The sequence below is a fragment of the Eubalaena glacialis genome, chromosome 8 (assembly GCF_028564815.1).
Source record: "Eubalaena glacialis isolate mEubGla1 chromosome 8, mEubGla1.1.hap2.+ XY, whole genome shotgun sequence".
In the NCBI taxonomy this organism is placed as follows: domain Eukaryota; kingdom Metazoa; phylum Chordata; class Mammalia; order Artiodactyla; family Balaenidae; genus Eubalaena; species Eubalaena glacialis.
Window position 1 is genome coordinate 111,243,111 of NC_083723.1, and position 18,846 is coordinate 111,261,956.

Below are 18,846 nucleotides of genomic sequence, written 5' to 3' on the forward strand. Positions count from 1 at the left end.
AGTTGCCCCGCGGCATGTGGGGTCTTAGTTCCCCGACCAGGGACTGAAGCTGCGTCCCCTGCATCGGAAGGCGGATTTTTAACCACTGGACCACCAGGGAAGTCCCCTTAACTGCCTTTATTTGAAGTAATATGTTTATAAAAGTGATATATGGTCAGTATAAAAAATTCAAAAAGTTCAAGAAAATAATTAACACTCAAATCCCACTATCTAGAAATTATCAAATGTTAACATTGGTAAGTAGCTTTTCAAACATTGCTCTATGTATATGTATGTATTAGTGGGGTGGAGGGGCGGTGGAGTGAAACAGACATACAGAGGTAATTTACGAGAATGGGATACCTTTTACATGCAGTTTTAGAAAACAACTATTTAATTTTACCTGAACTTTACAGATGAAAAACTAATTGAAGAGAAACTGAAGACATTGATGAATTCCAGACAAATGTTTCTTTACTACAAGTGTACAAGAGATATTAGTTCTTAAAAGATCACTATGATTAAGAAGAAAAAAAGATTATGATAAATTACTAAGATATTTTGGTCATTAAAAAAAATTTTTTTTACTACATATAAATTTTAGACAGAATCAACTAACTCCTGATGTGAAAGATGAAGTAATGAGTTATTTTACACTTCTTCTTCCACCCTCATGTTGTTTGCTTGTATTATTTTTACTTTGTCAAGTAAATATCATTTATATTCAGTCCTGCAACCATAATAACTTCAGCTATTTAGTTTTACTTGTATATTTACATGGATTCACAGAAAAACACCAATTCTTTTTTTTTCCTCCTATAGCTTCACCATTTCTGAGTTCTTTCTTTTGATTTATCTCTTGGTATTTTTAATTCATACTGAGGTCCCCTCCCCTAAGAAAAAGTATATAATCTTCCCTGAACTCTCTAAAGTTTACAAACATCTAAAGGTTGCCTTTATTCTTGAATGACAGCATGGCCTACTATTAATAATAATGTCATATGTTTTACAAATGAGGAAACTGAGGCACAGAGAGGTTAACTTGTCCAAAGTCACACAAATAATACTGTAGGGTTTTTCATGCAGTGTGGCTTCTGAGTCTGTGTGCTTAACTACTAGCCTATGCTACCTCCATCTTTATATTGCTGTGGAGAAGTCTGAGGCCAACTTCTGATTCTGCCCCAACACCCGCAATATTTTTTCCTCTCTGGGCATGCCTCAGTGCCTGAGCCCTTTGTGTTGGGAGAAGGAGAGAGTTTGGCAGGGCGGAGTGCAGTGCATGTTAAGGTACTCAGAGCCTGCGCTCATTCTGAGGAGATCCCAGGGTCAACTCCACCCAGCCTTGGAGTTTCTTAGTCCTGTGTGCTTATTATGTTCATTTCCCCACTTCATTCTAGTGTCCTGAGATGATACCAAGACAGGCCACCCTTCTTGCCTTTACTAAGGTCCCATAGTGCTATGTAGTGTTTCTTCTCCAAATGGTTTTTACCTTGATTTCTCCTAATTACTAGTTCTCCTAATTACTTAATTTACTTAATCACCCGAATATGCTTCTTCGCAAATTGCGGGGTCTCCATGAGAATTTGCAAGAGTTTGTTGGCTTATCTTCTTTTCTCTGTACTGCTTCTGAGGGGTGGGATGAGGGTCATGAGTTGAATTATGCTACTTACTCCCCTGGAATTTTCTTCATCTCCCCCCCTTTTTTTTTTCCTTAACCACCACCATGCTTTAGTATTTATGGCGTAAGTTGGCCCCTTTCCCTTTTTGGTGAATTTCATTTATTTGTAGGTTGATTATAGAAGGGACATTCTATGATACTACTTCATTCTGCCATCTTAATCCAGAAGTCCTGAGTTAGTACAGAGAGAATTTACCTTTTATCAGATCCTCTGGCAAGGTGATTTTATTGATGAATTTTCCTTTCGTTACTTTTTAAAAATACTTGAAATATTCTGTATTTTGCTAATAGCAGCATTTAACCCTGTCACTGTGTTAAAGTTATATTCAGAAAGGCACAGTTTATTTTAACATGCTCATGATATATTCAAACAAAATAAAAGAATAAAGTAAAAGCACCCTGACCAGCAATTCCTGCTCCCTAAAAGGAACCAATTATCAATTTATACTTTGTTCTTCCAGCAGTTTCTCTGCACGTGGTGTAAAAATTTTTTCCTCCCTACACAAATGAAATACCATACACACTGCTCTGTAATTTTTTCCCCACATTATGTCTTGGGGATTTTTCTCATCGGCATGTATAGTTCCTACCTCACTCTTTAATTGGTGGAATAGTTTTCCAATTGTGAGGTGGTTACCCAGACCCCTACGACACATTGACTGTTTCCGATCTTTTTAAAAATTTCAAACAGTGTGGCATTTAAAACTTTGTGTGTGTGTGTGTGTGTGTGTGTATACACGTATACATATACATTTTTGTATATTTGAGCTGGTAGGCTTGGTAAGTTCCTGGCAGTGCTTGGTCAGATATAAATATACTTATATATATATATATTTATACATATATACCATTACATACGTGTGTGTATATATATACACACACACACTTTAAAATAATTTTAAAAGATAATGCCAAATACCCTCCTAATTTTTTAAAATAACTTTTAAAAATAATTTATACTCCTCTTAACCCTACTCTGCCCAGTTCAGCTCTTGATTACATATGGTTTTGTATTATCCTATAATTTTACTATATGGTTTTGTCTTAAATGCTTAGCCCAGTGCCAGATATGTTGTACCTCCTCAACTACTTATCATCAGGTTAATTTTTTATCTGTGACCCACAGATATTCTGTAAAGTGTTTTGGAGTTGAGGATGATACATATGGTCCACAGCACTCAGGTGGCATGTAGTGGAAAGGTCTTAAGAATCTGAGAATTGGACTTCCCTGGTGGTCCAGTGGTTAAGACTGTGCCTCCACTGCAGGGGACACGGGTTCGATCCCTGGTTGGGGAAGCTCCGCATGCCACTCGGTGCTGCCAAAAGAAAAAAGAATCTGAGAATTGCTAGTTTTTTAAAATAGAGGCAGCAGTTGGTGTGCAGGAGGAATGAAAGAACTGGGGAACAGCAACACAGGTCGCAGAGATCAGAAAGGTTAAGGACAAACAGGAAAAAGCCAAAGTTCCATGATAGTGTTAAGTGCAAACTCCAGCTTTCAAGGGGTTAAGATGGAAAAGGAGGGCATAAGAATCACAGGCAACAAATGGAGAAAAAAATATTTCAAGAATTTGATATTAACCAGGTTTTTACTTGGTTTTGTTTTGTTTTGGAGTACAAGGGAGACCTGAACACATTTTTAGATAGTGCGGAAAAATCCTCTGCGGTAGGGTAAATTTTAGAAAGTAATTAAATAAAGTGATTCTGGGAGCCTACTCCCCATGGAGGTGGAGGTGGGAAAGGGAAAGGAGCTAGTGGAGCAATGAGGCGCAGGTGAGGTAACAAGCCAGCATGTGCCAAGTGATATGAGTATTTTCTGTAGGTTTGTGTAGAGGTTGATGGGCTGAGAAACCTAAAAGGAGGAAGGCTTGTCATTATAAGGAGCAAAGGATAAGGTTCCGGGTTATGTGCTGTGGAGTGTATGCTTGGAAGTAAGAAATGGATTAAAGGGATTGTGAAAACACATGGATAGTTAGTTTAGGGTGGCTAGGACAGGAGCAGCTGGGTTCTCCTCATGGCTACAGTCATGGAACAAAGAAATAAACCAGTGGAGAGAATGACCCATGGGTTTGCTTGGAGGGCTCAATAGAAATAAGGGGAGTCCATGGTACTATAAAAGGTTGATCAGCTTTAGGGATTTCGTAATGGGTCCAAACTGAGAAATTGAATGGCAACTTTTTTGTGTATGTGTAAACTGTACTTTGCCTAAGGGAAAAGAAAAAAATCAGATGGTACAATACATAGAAGAGATACAAGAAAAAAGAAATGCATTTCATTCTTAGTGTTTTATATTCTGAACTGTTGTATGAGAAAGTAATTTACTGCTGAGTTTAGAAAATTTTAACTTTTATGTTTATAAATAAAAAGTAGATTTTTCTCAAAAACTTTGAAGTGCCTTTTTGAATTACTGATTCAGTCTAGATTTAGCTTGCATATGACTGAATATGTGGTGTGGTACACTTACATATTGTGTGGTGGTGGTACGCAATCTTTGTAAAGTCGTATTTCTCAAACCTCCTTCATGGCAGAGTCTGTGTCTATTATGCATATATATATATATATAAATATATATATTTATACATATATAAATATAAAATAGTAAAACTACCATTCCTGGTTTTTTAATGTTTTTATTTTTTTGATTATAAAACTACATTTAAAAGCATTCCAAATTTTATAGGTATACTAAGTGAACTTGATGTTGATGTAAATGAAGGATCTCTAATGGAGCTACAGGGACATATTGGAAGATTCCAGGTAACTGATTCTTTCTTACTTCTTTTTTATTTTTATTTTTTAAATTAAAAAAAATTTTTTTACTTCTTTAAAGAGCAGCTGTACGACTTGTAACAAAATACAGCAGTCCTCTCACTGATCCTCCCCACTCTGCTCCCTGAATTTGGGTAAACCCGGCAACGGTTTTAATTGATTCTTTCATATCTCTAAATAATATGCTTATGTTACTACTACTTGATTTTCCAATTTTAAGAGTCATCTATTGACCTTCCATCGAGAAGGATGAGAATTTAGATCTCTTTACTCCTGTTCTTCCGTCATACAACATGTACCTCTCTCGTAACGTGTCCCCACCCCCAACTCTAATCGTATCATAATTTCGATTAGATTAATATTTAGTGTTATATTATTATTACTATGAAATGTCATTTATGAATAAGCCATGGATGGACCATATGTTACTTTTCTATACAACATTATGTTTTTCCTAGAGTAAGTAATTGTTTCTTTTTTTTATTTGCTTGGTTTTATGTACTTATTTCTAATTTATTCCCAAACTCTCCTCCAGTTATGCAATCTCTTTTCAATATATTCAAACATAGTAGATAGCTTATCAATTAGATATTTTATCACAGTCTTTCTGGGAGCCTCCTGGCCTGCTTTGATTTGAGCACCTTCACTTTTTTTTGGCTGCAGAAGAATTATATTTATATAGTAGAATTTATATTCCATTGTTTTTGATACAGTAATTTTCTTAACCAGTCCTCTTTTCATGAGCTGTTTTTCAAGTTTCCAAAAGAAAAATGCTGCCATCAGCATAATTGTTATCACTGGGTGCATGGGTATACAAGTAGTACATTTTGAGTCATTGTCAAATAGCACTCCAGAAAGGCTTGTACTCTCTCTAACCAAGCCAAAATACTCTGTTTTTTTTTTTTAAGCCTTCTAACTTTTTTCATTGGTGGAGAGAAAAAAATATTTTTGATGCATCTTTCATAAGGTAGCCTCTGGAAATGTGTTAGTGCATCTGTTTTTGTCTGTAAGAATAGCAAACAGCCAGTTTTAAGTTTTAAAAAGAGTATTTTGACAAATTAAGTTTATATTATAATCTCCTTAGTATGTTTTGCCTTATCCATACTTATTATTTAAACTAACATCAGCTTAAATTAGATATTATATAATATATATGGATGTATATATGTAGGGGTGAGTGTGTGTATGTGTAATACCAATGTTTTAAACGTGTTTTTATTGTGCACTTACTATGTGCAGAACACTGTACTAAGCACTTTAAATACAATTCAATGTCTCAGGTAATCCTAAAAATGATCTTATAAGGTAGGAATTGCTATTATCACTCTAGAAATATGAACACAGAGGCTTGAGGAAGTTAAGTAACTTGTCCCAGGACATATAGCAAAAAGTCATGTACCTGTAATTGGAACCGACATCTCTGATTCTGGACATACTGCCAATTTTGCAAAGCTTGTCCTTTCCCACTGAGAACCTTAGGAACAATTATATTCTCAGGTGAAAAGTACCAACATTTCAAACAAATGAGCTTTGTGATTTATCTGCCAAGGTTACTTCTGTGTTCCCAACTCCTTTTTGAAGTCCCCAGAAGCAGCCACAGGAGTAAGAGCCTTTAAATTTGAGCCTTAGTAGACAAAATTATCACAAATCTGCTTCTGTTTGCCATCTCATTTTGCTTCTCATTGTTTATTGATTAGTATTTATTTAATGGGCATCTACTAAGAAATTATTTGGTGTGATACAAAAAATCTTTGGCAAGCACTTAGATTTTAGTGGGGGTTAACTGCTAAAAGAATTCATATTCTTTTAATGAGTTGTCTGCCAAGTAGATACATTTGCAGAAAGGTAAATTTTAATATTGCTAACTTTAGTTGAGTCAGTTGGAAGTAAGAAATTAGATGCTTTAATGAGTGATTTCACTCCCCACTGAGTTTTTCTTTTTTATCTCCCTCAAGAAAGATAGGTCACTAACTTTAAACATATACAAATAGATATGAACAAAAAAGTATCTTTTCTTTCCTTAGCGCCAGTGCTTAGGACTACTAAGTCGCTTTGGTGGCTCCGACAGACTGCGTCAGTTTAAATTTCAAGATGATAATGTGGAGGGGGATAGAGTGAGCAAGAAAGATGAGATCGAACTGGCTATGCAGCAGGTAAGAGGAGTGAGAGTTGTGTAACTATTCTTTAAGCTTTTTATGTTTTTGGAGATATTTGAGAAAAATAATAGATGTGGGTAATTTTACAAATTGATTTGTAACTTTGTTGTAATTTTACAAACTGATCTATAACTTTGTTCTCCTTCAAATCTGGATTTCCATGATATGAGGCATTTGGGGAGCTAATATTTTTGTTACTGCTTGTTCTTCCTTTGTAGATTTGTGCCAATGTCATGGAATATTGCCAGTCACTCATGTTACAGAGTTCCCCTACCTTTCAGCATGCTGTGTGTCTCTTCACCCCTAGCCTGTCAGAAACCATTAATAGAGATGGGCCCCGGCAAGGTGAGCTAGCTAGTTCTTTCTTTCTGTATTTGAGGAATTAAGTTGCCAGGATTATGACAAGCTCTAGTTGGCCCCAGTAAGATGCAATTTTTTTTTTTTTTTTTTTTTTTTGCCACCAGTAATGAATGGGAAATTTTTAAAACGACTTCTTTAAGAAGGAGTGATGAGGAGGTACTGTTGTTGGACCTGTGGATACAGCTGGAGAACTGGAAAGAACAGAGAAATTTACGATTTTCTGAGGATGAATCTGGAAGAGCCATGTGGGGAGAGTATAGTTTTATGTAGCGTGTGAGACCCTAAAGGCTCTAGGATTGGAGAGTAAACTAGCCAGGTGAAAAGTATGAAAATAGACAGTTTGTATGTTAAATCACGTTAAGCTGAATTTAGTGTCTCAGCTGGGTTTTGTATTTAGCTCCAAATTTCTGTAACATAGCAAAGTAAAATTTCGATACTTAGTAAGCTGATGTAGCCTATGATTCCCTAGTGACCCAGTAGGGAAGATTAGGAATATGAGGCCAGATTATGGATTGGTTAAAGCTTTTGTCCCATGGGACATTCAAAAGCCAAAGCCCGTTTGGATCTTGGTGGTTGTATTGTGATGGACTGGGGGTGATCTCAAGAAACCTTTTGTTTGAGATTTCTGTGAATCATTTTGTCACATTTTCATCGTCTTCAGGATCTTATTTTCTCTGAAAATTGCTTAATCACATAAAATATCTATTTAATAGAATAATATTATGAAAAAAATATGTTATGCTAAGAACTCTTGTTTGTCTAACTCCATTATAAAATGTCCTAGGAAGTGGGATTAAGAAACATTTTTTTATTGAGGTTTTTTATTTACATACAACAAAATTCACCCATCTTAGGTGTACAGTTTGAGTACTTTTTGTAATTTTATGCAGTGTGTAACCACTACCACAACCAAAATATAGAGTAATTCCCTCATCCTTAAAAGTTTCTTCTTGTCCCTTTGCATGTGATTGTTTCCTTTGACCCCTGGTCAAGGTGTCTATTATTTTGCCTTTTCTAGAATTTTATATAAATAGAATCATACAATATGTAGTCTTTTTTGTGTTTCGACTTCTTTCATTTAGCTCAGTGTTTTTGAAATCCATCCATGTGTTTATTACTATTTTGTTCCTTTTTATTTCTGGCTGGTATTCCATATTAAAAATATACCATAATATATCTCTTCACTAGTTGATAGACATTTGGGTTATTTCCAGATTTTTAGCTATTGTGAATAATGCTACTATGAATATTTGGATATAAATCTTTATGTGGACATAATGTTTTCATATCTTTTGATTAAATGCCTAAGAATGCAATTGCTGGCTTCTGTGGTATGTTTAACTAAATAAGATACTGCCATTCTGTTTTACAAAGTACAATCATTTTGCATTCCTAACTAGCCATGTATAAGAGTTCTAGCTGATCCACATCCTTGCCAATGCTTGGTTTGTCAGCCATTCTAGTGGTTGTGTTGTAATATCTCACTGTGATTTTGATTTGCATTTCCTTGATGACTAGTGATGAGCCTGTGTCCAGTTTTAGTACCATTTGTTGAAAAGATTATCTTTTTCTGTTTGGATTACTTTGATACCTTTTCTCAAAAATCAATTGACCACATAAATTTGGGTTTATTTCTGGACTCTCGATTCTGTTCCATTAATCTGTATGTTCTTTCTCTTAATACCACACTGTCTTTATATACTTTATACACACTGTCTTTATATACTTATTCTTCAATAGCTTTATATCAACAGTAAGTCTTGAAATCAGGTGGTAGAAATCCTCTAGCTTTGTTCTTCTTTTTCAAAATATCTTATGCTTATGGTTTACATGGTTTCTTTCTTTCTGTCCATTTATTTTCATCCTATCCATGTTTTTATGTTTAAAGTGCATCTCTTGTACACAGCAGAGAGTTGAGTCTTTTTTTCTTTAATCCATTTTGACTATCTCTGCTTTTAGTGGTGTGTTTAGTCCTTTAATATTTAATGTAATTATTGATATGATTGGATTTGGGTCTATCATTTAATTGTTTTCTACTTATTATTTGCTTTCTACCTCCTTTCTCTGTTTTTTTGTTTTTGTTTTTTCTTACCTGCTTTAAAAAAAAATCTGTTTTATAGAATTTGATTTCAATTTTACCATCGGGTTTTTACCTACACTTCTTTGTATTATTTTTTTTTTAGGAGTTGCCATAGTTTTTCACAGCCTATTTATTGTTAATATAGTACCACTTCATTCAAAATTTAACTTAACTTAAATTTAACTTCATTTAAATTTCAACTCTTACAACTGTATAGGCCCCCCTTCTTTTATGTTGTAATTGTTACATGTATTACATCTACATACACTATAAATTCCCTAAGACAATAATTTTTATCTCAAACAATTTAATGCTTTTAAGTAAAGAACAAAAGGGTAAAAAAGAAAAAAATAGTCTTTTGCATTTATTTAGATATTAAACACATTTGATGCTCTTTATTCTTTCTCAATGATCAGAGTTTCCACGTGGTGTCATTTCCCTTCAGGCCAAAAAATTTCTTACATAAGTACGGGTCCGTTAGTGATGAATTCTCTTAATTTTCTTTTATTGAAAATGTCTTGATTTTGCCTTCATTCTTGCAGGATAATTCTGCTGGATATAGAATTCTGAGCTGGTAGTTTTGTGTTTTCTGTACTTTAAAGATATGGTTTCACTTTCTTTTGTCTTCCATGATTTCTCATGAGAAGTCAGTCATTGATGGGAATATTGTTCCTCTATATGTAAAGTGTTGTTTTTCTGTTGCTGCTCTTGAGATGTGCTCTTCCTCTTTAAACAGTTTGACTGTTACGTGCCTTGGTGTGGGCATCTTTGTTTTTATTCCGTTTAGTGTTGTTGAGAATTTTTTATCTATACATTTCTTTGTTTTATCCATTTGGGGGAAATTTTGACTATTTTTTCTTCAAATATTTTCAGCCCCATTCTCTTCAAACATATATTAGATGGTTTGATACTATGGTTTTTTTTTTGTAATGCTCTTTATTTATAAGAAATAGGATGAGAACATTTGCTATACTTTTTTATTATTTGATTTACTATCTCATGTAAAGTTGCATTACAGTTTATATATGTTAGCATGATTTCGAGGCCCTGAAGGTAAATGTAATGGGCAGATCATTTATTTTTTGCAACCATTCCTCCTTGTAATTTTTTGTTTATATTTTGGTATCATATGAATATGTAAATTTTACGTTAGCAACTATATTTACAGATAATTGAAGACTGGAATTTTTTTCTTCCAGTTTTATTGAGATATAGTTGACACACAGCACTGTATAAGTTTAAGGTGTGCAGCATAATGATCTGACTTACACACATCATGAAATGATTTCACAGTAAGTTTAGTGAACATCCATCATCTCATACAGATACAAAATAAAAGGGGAAAAATTCTTTTCCTTGTGATGAGGACCCTTAGGATTTATTCTCCTAACAACTTTTATGCATGACATAGAGCAGTGTGAATTATATTTATTGCATGGTACATTACATCCCTAGTGCTTATTTATCTTAAAACTGGACGTTTGTGCCTTTTGACCACTTCAGTTGCTTTATCTTCAAGTTCACTTATTCTTTCCTCAATAAGCTCTATTTGGCAAAATATATCCAGTGAATTTTTTTTATTTCAGAAATTGTATTTTTCAGTTTTAGAATTTTTGTTTGATTCTCTTATCTCATTTCTGTTTTCTCTACTGAGATTAACTATGTTTTCATTGTTTGTTTTCCCTCAATTAGGATAGTTATAATAGCTACTTTAAAACGCTCATTCATTAGTTACCAACATCTGGTTTATCAGGGATTAGACTTGCTTGGTATCCTTGTCTCTTGAGAATGTGTTCCATTTCCTTAGTTGTTTATATGTTGGGTATTTAAAATTGTACACTGGACATTACAAAGGTTTGAAGGTTCTAGATTCCATTATTTTTTCCCTGTATGGTGTTTTTCTTTTGTTTCGGCTTAATTACCTTGGCTATTTTGACCTGTGAACCCTGATTCTTGGGTGACAGGTGCTGCGCCAGTTTATGTCCTTTGCCTTTAGCTGAGATGTTTTGAGTGTGTTGCCTGCATGATTCAGGGGTCAGTTAGCGATGTGGGTGGCCATAGGGATCCCCTCTCTGCTCTTCTGGGAGTCCCCTAAAACTCTCTTCACTGGTCATGGTTTCCTGGCTTCTCAGCTGCTCCTTTTTTGGTTTGTCAGGCGTGAATGACTGTGCTTTTTCCGTCAGCACTCCTGCTTCTGCATTGTGTTGCTTGTGCTACTGCTGGGTGTACTTAGCCCCAGGCCGGAGGCCATGAGCTGGGAGCTTAGAGTTGTACAGGTTCCATCTGCCCTCTTTCCAGTGCGCCTGCACTCCCTACCAGTGTCTGTCTGCTTCTGTTTACTTTGGTAACTTTAGGTAGTTATTTTTTGTGTTATGTCTAGGTTTTTTATTTTCTGCCGTGAGCAGGGAGTGGGCCGTTGTCTGGTATGGTCTTAGTTTGACATATTTGGAAGCAGAAGTTCTTAAAACCTAATAAGATACCTTTACTTAAAAATACCTGTCATTCAGTGATTCATTTGGAGTAGCCTTGGGTGAGAGTATATCTTAAAGAAATTGAGGAAGTAACTATAAAGATTTATAGTAATATTTTATGGAAGTGCTTAAATCATTCAAACTGGATATATAAAACAATTTCTTTGACTTAGTTAAGCAAATTAATTCTACATAGTTCTAGCTTTCTCCTATATTCAAAAAGTTTGATGCCAGGAAGATCACTAGACTACAAAGGTGCAGCCTCACCAGCATGAGGGAAAAGTGCTAGTTCAGGTGGCTCAGCAAATAGGAAAAAGGAGGTCTTCTTCACTTGGAGGGGCATGGAATGATTGGGAATCCTACTCTAAGACCCCTTTTCATTCAGAAGAGTGGTTTTCCTACCACGTAGCAGTGACATTTAACCTGCTATGTCCCCTTTCTGTCTGGGAGTTTGTAAATGAGCATGAATCTGTTTACTAATCCCTGTAGGTCTGTAGCTTGATGTAGACCTCTAACTCTGCCTCAAGAGGGCAGTCCTTTTCTTCCCCTTTGAATCTAACTTTTTAAAACAAATTTAACCTGAGCATAAGATTTTTCAAACAAAATTGTAACTTTGTCATTTATTCTTCAAAACATTAATATCACTAATAATTATTAAAATTTCATTAGTTTCTTTTCATTTTGAGCCAATCTTTTGCATACCATGTCATTTTTTGATCTTTAATACTTAAAGATGAACTTTATGAAACCTTGTAAATTGGTCTTTATTTTTCTTCAGACTTTTTTAAGTGTTAATAAGCATATTCTTCTCTGCCAATTCTAGACATATGAATGGGTAGGTATATCTGGCAGGTTCTAGAATATTTAGTTATAGAGAGATAGTTTAACCTAGTGGTTAAGAGCACAGACTGATGATGAACTGCCTGGATTTAAATCCCAGTGCTACAAGTGACTTAAGAGAAATGACTTATCTCTTTGTGCCTCAGTTTCCTTGTCTATAAAGTGGAAGTAATAACAAGCTCCCTCTGATGAATTATTGTAAGGATTAAATGTGTTAATATGTGTAAAGTGCTTTAGAACAGTGCCTGGTGCTTGGCATGACATCAGTGTTAGCTATTATTATTCTTATTATTGCTCTTGTATTATTGTTATCCTCTAGTATATTTACTATTACTTGTGATCAAGGGACCCTTTCCTGTAGCAATTCTACTTCTTTGACTTCATGGTCTTTTCTGCAGAATCTGTTTCTGTAGTTAAATATCTCATGAGCCATCCTCATCTGATGTCTAAGTCTGGTGCCTCTGAGTGCTCTAATATTTTCTAGGCTTAAGCAAGTTAGTATATAAGAACTCCTGAAGTGATTTGGAATACTCTCAGCATTAGACCATCGTACTTATGGATAGCTTCCTACCAAGTTGAGGTCACACAAATGTTGTCTGGGGACCAGCGTACCTAATTTCACTAGAAGAAGGCTCTCTCTGTGATGACCTGTATCATAAAGATTGTCACATCTTCACTGAGACTGGTGATGGAGAACTGGCAAATCAGATGGGTATAGGATATTTTTTTGGTGGCAGAATCCACTGACAGGGGACTCTTTTCTCTTCTCCCCTCCACGTGAAGGTCTATGAGATCGGACTTTGGAGCAAAGTTCAAGGGGGTGGCAGTGAAGGAAGCAAATGTAGATCTCTCCTTCAGTATTCATGGCAGTTGGGGCCATTAAACAAAGATTATCTCCAAATTAAACCTGAAATTGCCAAGGTGTTTATCAAAGAAATCCCTCAGTCACAAGAGGAAATTGCTTTACTTGTACCACACAAACCACCTCTATCAATAGAATAGTAACATTATTGCTCGCCTAGTTTTTCTTCCCTCTACAAACAACTTTTCCAACGTCACATTTTTCTTTTATACCTTCATCAGAAATTCGTCAAGTAAAAGGGAGATCATTTTGTTTTGCTATCCAAATGGAGTTATTGTGGTAGAAGACTTATTAAACTTTAAATTTAATTATCTATTTTTTAACTATTTGTTAGTGTTCTCCTTGTCTCTTTGGAAGAATAACTTTGATCTGGGAACTCAGCAACCAGAAAGATGCAGACTGGAAATGAGTCCATATAAGTAGAGCCACAGGGCGAGGCAGGAGTTACTCACCTGGGGTCAGGAAACTATAAACTGTATTTGTGTGCATGGGGTGGGGGGTGGGGGGTGGTGGAGAGATGGGTGTAAAGGTTTATAACTTCCATAGAGTTCTCAAAGAGGTCTTCACCCAGTAAAGGGTAAGCTGTCTCAGTGTCCATCAGCCAGATTTCCTTATTGTCTCAGGACTCCAGCCTTATGTACCTACCTCATTACAGTAGCTCCTAACCACTCCTTTGAACTGTCAATGATATTTAAAAGTAGTCTTGGATTGGTTTTAATAATAGTTTACATGCCCTTAAATTCCTGGGCTTTCCTTTTTTTAAAAAAACAGGTCATTTGAGATTCATATAAAATGGCTATAAGTAGGACATTGTTTTTTATCAACTCTATTAGATACCCAAGCTCCAGTGGTTCCATACTGGCGCCTACCTGGTTTGGGCATTATTGTCTACCTGCTGAAACAGAGCGCTAATGATTTCTTCAGCTATTATGACAGTCATCGACGGAGTGTCAACAAGCTACAGAACGTGGAGCAGCTTCCCCCAGATGAGATAAAAGAGGTATAAATCTTATACTGAGCGGTAGATACTTTTATTTTTATTATTTATTTATTTTATTTATTTTTGGCTGCGTCGGGTCTTAGTTGCGGCACTCGGGCTCTTCGTTGTGGTGTGGGGGCCTCTCTCATTGTGGCGTGCAGGCCTTCTCTCTCTAGTTGTGGCTCGTGGGCTCCAGAGCGCCTGGGCTCTGCAGTTTGTGGCATGCAGGCTCTCCAGTTGAGGTGCATGAGCTCAGCAGTTGTGGCGTGTGGGCTCAGCTGCCCCACGGCATGTGGGATCCTAGTTCCCTGACCAGGGATGGAACCTGTGCCCCCTGCATTGTAAGGCAGATTCTTTACCACTGGACCACCAGGGAAGTCCCAAGCGATGGAGACTTTTGAGAAGCCATTGTTTTTACTGGTAAGGACCAGGGGTCTGGTGTCAGACTTGTAGGTAAAGATGATGCATGCAGTGAGATGAAAGGAATTACAATGACTCAGAGCTCTGTGTGGCTTGAAGAAGAGTTCCTCACCTAAGCACCACACCTCATGAGCATAGAAACTCTTGACTGAGTGACAGGAAGTTGTACCTGTTCAAGAAAACCACCTGCTATTCAGTAGAAATTCGGCAGCTGGCCTTTGAATAAAGAGTTAGGTAATTTATACTCTAAAAATCTGTGCTGAGAAACTTAGGTGCAGATGCTTTTTCAGTTAGAAGTGATTCCTTAGGTAAGATGTCTCTGTTCCTTCAGCATTTTCAGTATCTGTTAAGTGAATTTTTCAGACAAATGAGATGGCGTATCAGACTTGACTGCCTTCTCTCAATGATCCAGTATCATACCCTGGCACTTACTGTAGCTAAAGATGCTGAGTTACTGGGCCTGCTCTCTAAGTAGCCTGCCTTTCTTTCCATTTGGCACAGCTGAGCTATAAGGCTTCCCTTGGCCAGTGCTGAAGCTTCCTGGTGTCTTTTGTGGCAGCCTGCATGTTGAGCCATTCCTGGTTCACACCAGGTTTTCTGAAAAACACCATGTCACTCTTAAGAGTAGTCAGAGCCTACTCCCTTTTACCATTCTTATAATTCTAGGGGACATTTATTGAGAGTTTATGATGTGCCAAGCCATGAGCTACATATTCTACCTGAATACCTTAGGCAGATATCGTTGCGTCTCCCATTTTTCAGATGAGGAAGCTGAGGCACTGAAAGATTGACTAACTTATCCAAAGCCACACAGCTAGCAAGTACAGGTTGAGGCAGGTGTTATTGACTGGGTTCAGGTAATCCCTGAAACTGTGTGGTTTACACCCGGCAGTCCTTCCCCTTCGTGCACAGCTTATGGGTGATGCTAGTACGCGCAGAAGGAGCTGCAGCATCACAGTAAAGCGTGTGGCACTCCACCAGTCCCACTGCACAACACCTGCTGCCAAACCCAGTGTCTGCATGTTAAATTGACCCATTGTGCTTGCAAGTATGCCAGATGGAGACGGGATCAGGGGAGGTTCTGGTTGATGATCATATATTTATTACGCTCTACAAGTCTAATTCACATTTTCTTCAGAAGATACCTGACAGCTGTTATAGAAATTCTCCACGCGGCATTGTGACACTTACTGCTTGGAAATCCCACTGTTTTGTTTTGTTTTAATTTGACAAGAAATTCAGGATTGGTTGGCCCATCAGCAGATTGGAAATGTCTGTTTCAGGGACTGGACTTTCAAAAAGCAGCAGATGAACGTTCATTTGTGAATTCAACTGCTTCTTTGGCTCTCGTTTTTTAAAATTACTAGCTTCCTAGTTAGATAATTAACTCTTGTCTGCAAGGATGTTTAAATTTATTTGAATGTTTTTCACAGTATGTATCACAAGTGACTACTTATAGTATATAGATTTTCATTAAATTTTTGTTACAGTATATGTCATTCTTAATACTGTGTTTGTTTTTTTTCTTAGTTGTGTCAGTCTGTGATGCCTGCTGGTGTTGATAAAATCTCCACTACCCAGAAATATGTTCTAGCAAGGCGGCGTTTGGTGAAGCTGATCAACAATCGAGCTAAACTGCTCTCCCTTTGTTCTTGTATCCTTAATGGAATCATAGTGGGGCTTGAAGGGTGACCTTTAAGAGAATTTTCAAATGTGGGAACTGTTTACTTATTTTCACATTATTTGTGTATCAGAATCATATGGAAAGGGACATAATTACTGTTAGTTTTTTTCTAGTTAAATGTGTGATATATTTCTAAATTGAAAATATTTTTCTTACCTTTTAGAGTAACTAGTAATCCTCATAATATACACAGACACTTTCTGTCCGGACAGGAGACAAGGACACTGAAGGCTATGCTGGCACAGCATCCCACGGTTTCCACCTCCTTCCTCTCAGCACATCTTGCTGCTTTCTGGAAAGACCTTACGTCCAGTTTATTGGACTGAGGCTGTGGTACATCACTGAATGGCGCAGTCTCTTCTTTTCCCGCCTGCTCAGAAACTGTTTTGCAAAATCATGTGACGAGATTGTTTTCCTTTAATCTGAGCTCTCCTCTATAGTTATCATAGAGACCTGCCTGTTTATTCTCTGGCGCCATCTGGAGTACTACTTGTTACATTGCACACCCACGGATTCTCAAGATTCCTTATTTGCCTCCAGGACCTTACTTAAAAGCAGAAGACTGCAAGGTAAACTTTATTCTGAAAATTAGTGAGCCATAAATGCCTATAGATTTTAGCACCTTAAAAAGCTAGTTACATTTAATCTACTTTTTACCGTTCAGGTTACTAAGGGTGAAATAGGTAATCAAGAGCTGCTTAGTTGCTAGACATAGCTGTGTTTTGTATTTTCCCTTCTGTCCGTGGGAAGTTGTGTGGAGCGCAAGAGCATTGTAGAGACTGCCTTCAGCTGCTCCTCAGCTTCTTGCAGTTAATGGCTGACCCAGGTCCAGAGTCCTCTGGTCACAGATAATTTTCCAGAAGAATGGAAATGGGTCAGCCTAGGCCATGATTCTTGTTGCTCGAGGGACCTTCTGTGACTGATGAGCGTGTATTGGATCCCTTAGGTGGCAAGAAACAGAAGGAAAGCTTGAGAACCCTGGCCTAGAACAGCGAAATGCTTCCTAGGGGCTTCCATTTACTGAAAGCTGAAATAGAGTTCTCAGTCTTGACCCATGCTTTTCACGGCACTGTGGTTCATTGTCATCAGGTTCTTCCATTGTGTAGTAGACACACACCTGCAAAGCTGGTTTGACTGTGTCTTTATCTCTAGATTCCTTCGCTTCAGAAAGCAATCTGGATTTTAGAAGTGGGCTGACTATGGTGAGCCAACATGATATAGACCAGGTAAGGTTCTATTCTCATACTCTTTTTTTTTTTTTTGAAAGTAAAAAGGGAAAGCCTGGTATATGAGTAAGATAATAGTTTTCAAGTTTGCATACAAAGACCTGGTTTGAATTCTAGCATAGCCACCTATTAGCTACATGACTCAGAGCAATTTACTTAGCTTCTGAGCCTCCATTTCCTCAGCTCAGAAATGGGAATGATAATTCAACCTCTAAGCATTTTGTCAGAATTAAATGAGGCTTCATGTGTGAGACTCGTAGGGTAGTGCCTAGAACATAGTAAGGGTTCAGTAAGGGTAGGCATCATGATCTGGAAACTCCGTATATCAACAGTTATTGCTATTTAAAGCAAATTTTAAGTTTTACACATTTATACAACAAGGGAAAGAAGGAAAAACATTAATATCATACCAATAAATTCTAGGGTGGAAAATGTGAATGTTGAGTTAATTTGGCACATGGGAAAGGACCACATTACAAAAATTCAAAGGTATTTTAAATAGGAAGACATAGAATAAAAGAAATATTTGAGACTACTTAATAATGAAATGTCACCTGTGTTACCTGTAGCTTCAGGCTGATGCCATCAGTGCTTTTGGAGAATCACTACAAAAGAAACTTCTGGACATTGAAGGATTGTATTCAAAAGTTCGATCTCGCTATAGTTTCATACAAGCTCTTGTCAGACGTATCCGAGGCTTGCTGAGGATATCACGGAACTGAGAGCCCGTGTGTATGCTCTTCTGAGGAAGAGAGGAATTGGGGAAAACTGTCTCCTTTTTATAGTTTCTTTCTAAATTATGACCAAAAGATATTTTGCTATTTCTTTCTTTATATATGGACTTCTTTTCTGTAAACTTCTTTGCCTGGTTTCGTCCTCACTAGTAAAAATAAATAAATAAATAAATACTTTTTAAAAAAACAAATATGTGGTCAGTCTCTTGAAATTTTATCTTCTAGATAAAATGGTCAATATTATCTGGAATTCAACAAATAATCCTTCCACAGTGGTGGTTTTCCCCCAGGGGTATTGTTCGGAATGCTAAATTAAAGGCATAGTCTGAAAATTCTAATTTTTTCTCTCTTTGTAGCTACATTACACTTTTTATGATAATGCTCTTTAAAGTCAAGCCATCTCTTTACTAAAATTATTTTTTCTTTTCTGCATGTAAATGACAAAATAATCACTTGCATTTGTTCCTTAAAATATTTGTGGAACTTTTCAAATAAATCATCTGCCTGCATTTCTCATATAGTTAATAGGATGGCTGCAGTTAGAGAAAAAGAATTTACCCAATCACCACTCTATTTCTTGCCCGGTAGTATTTATGTGCACGTGACTACCT

At 36.6% G+C, this 18,846-nt stretch overlaps 1 protein-coding gene across 1 annotated transcript in view; it reads left to right on the forward strand.

The window, feature by feature from the left end:
- NUP205 (nucleoporin 205) overlaps window positions 1-18,383 on the forward strand; it is an 82,630-nt gene extending 64,247 nt beyond the window's left edge. Inside the window, exons 36-43 of the mRNA XM_061198768.1 lie at window positions 4,335-4,411; window positions 6,448-6,576; window positions 6,798-6,924; window positions 14,026-14,192; window positions 16,122-16,245; window positions 16,716-16,844; window positions 17,428-17,501; window positions 18,071-18,383. Of these exons, the coding sequence (XP_061054751.1) occupies window positions 4,335-4,411; window positions 6,448-6,576; window positions 6,798-6,924; window positions 14,026-14,192; window positions 16,122-16,245; window positions 16,716-16,844; window positions 17,428-17,501; window positions 18,071-18,223 (980 nt within the window). The 3' untranslated portion in view covers window positions 18,224-18,383. The remainder of the gene's footprint in view (window positions 1-4,334; window positions 4,412-6,447; window positions 6,577-6,797; window positions 6,925-14,025; window positions 14,193-16,121; window positions 16,246-16,715; window positions 16,845-17,427; window positions 17,502-18,070) is intronic.
- Window positions 18,384-18,846: the final 463 nt, after the last annotated feature.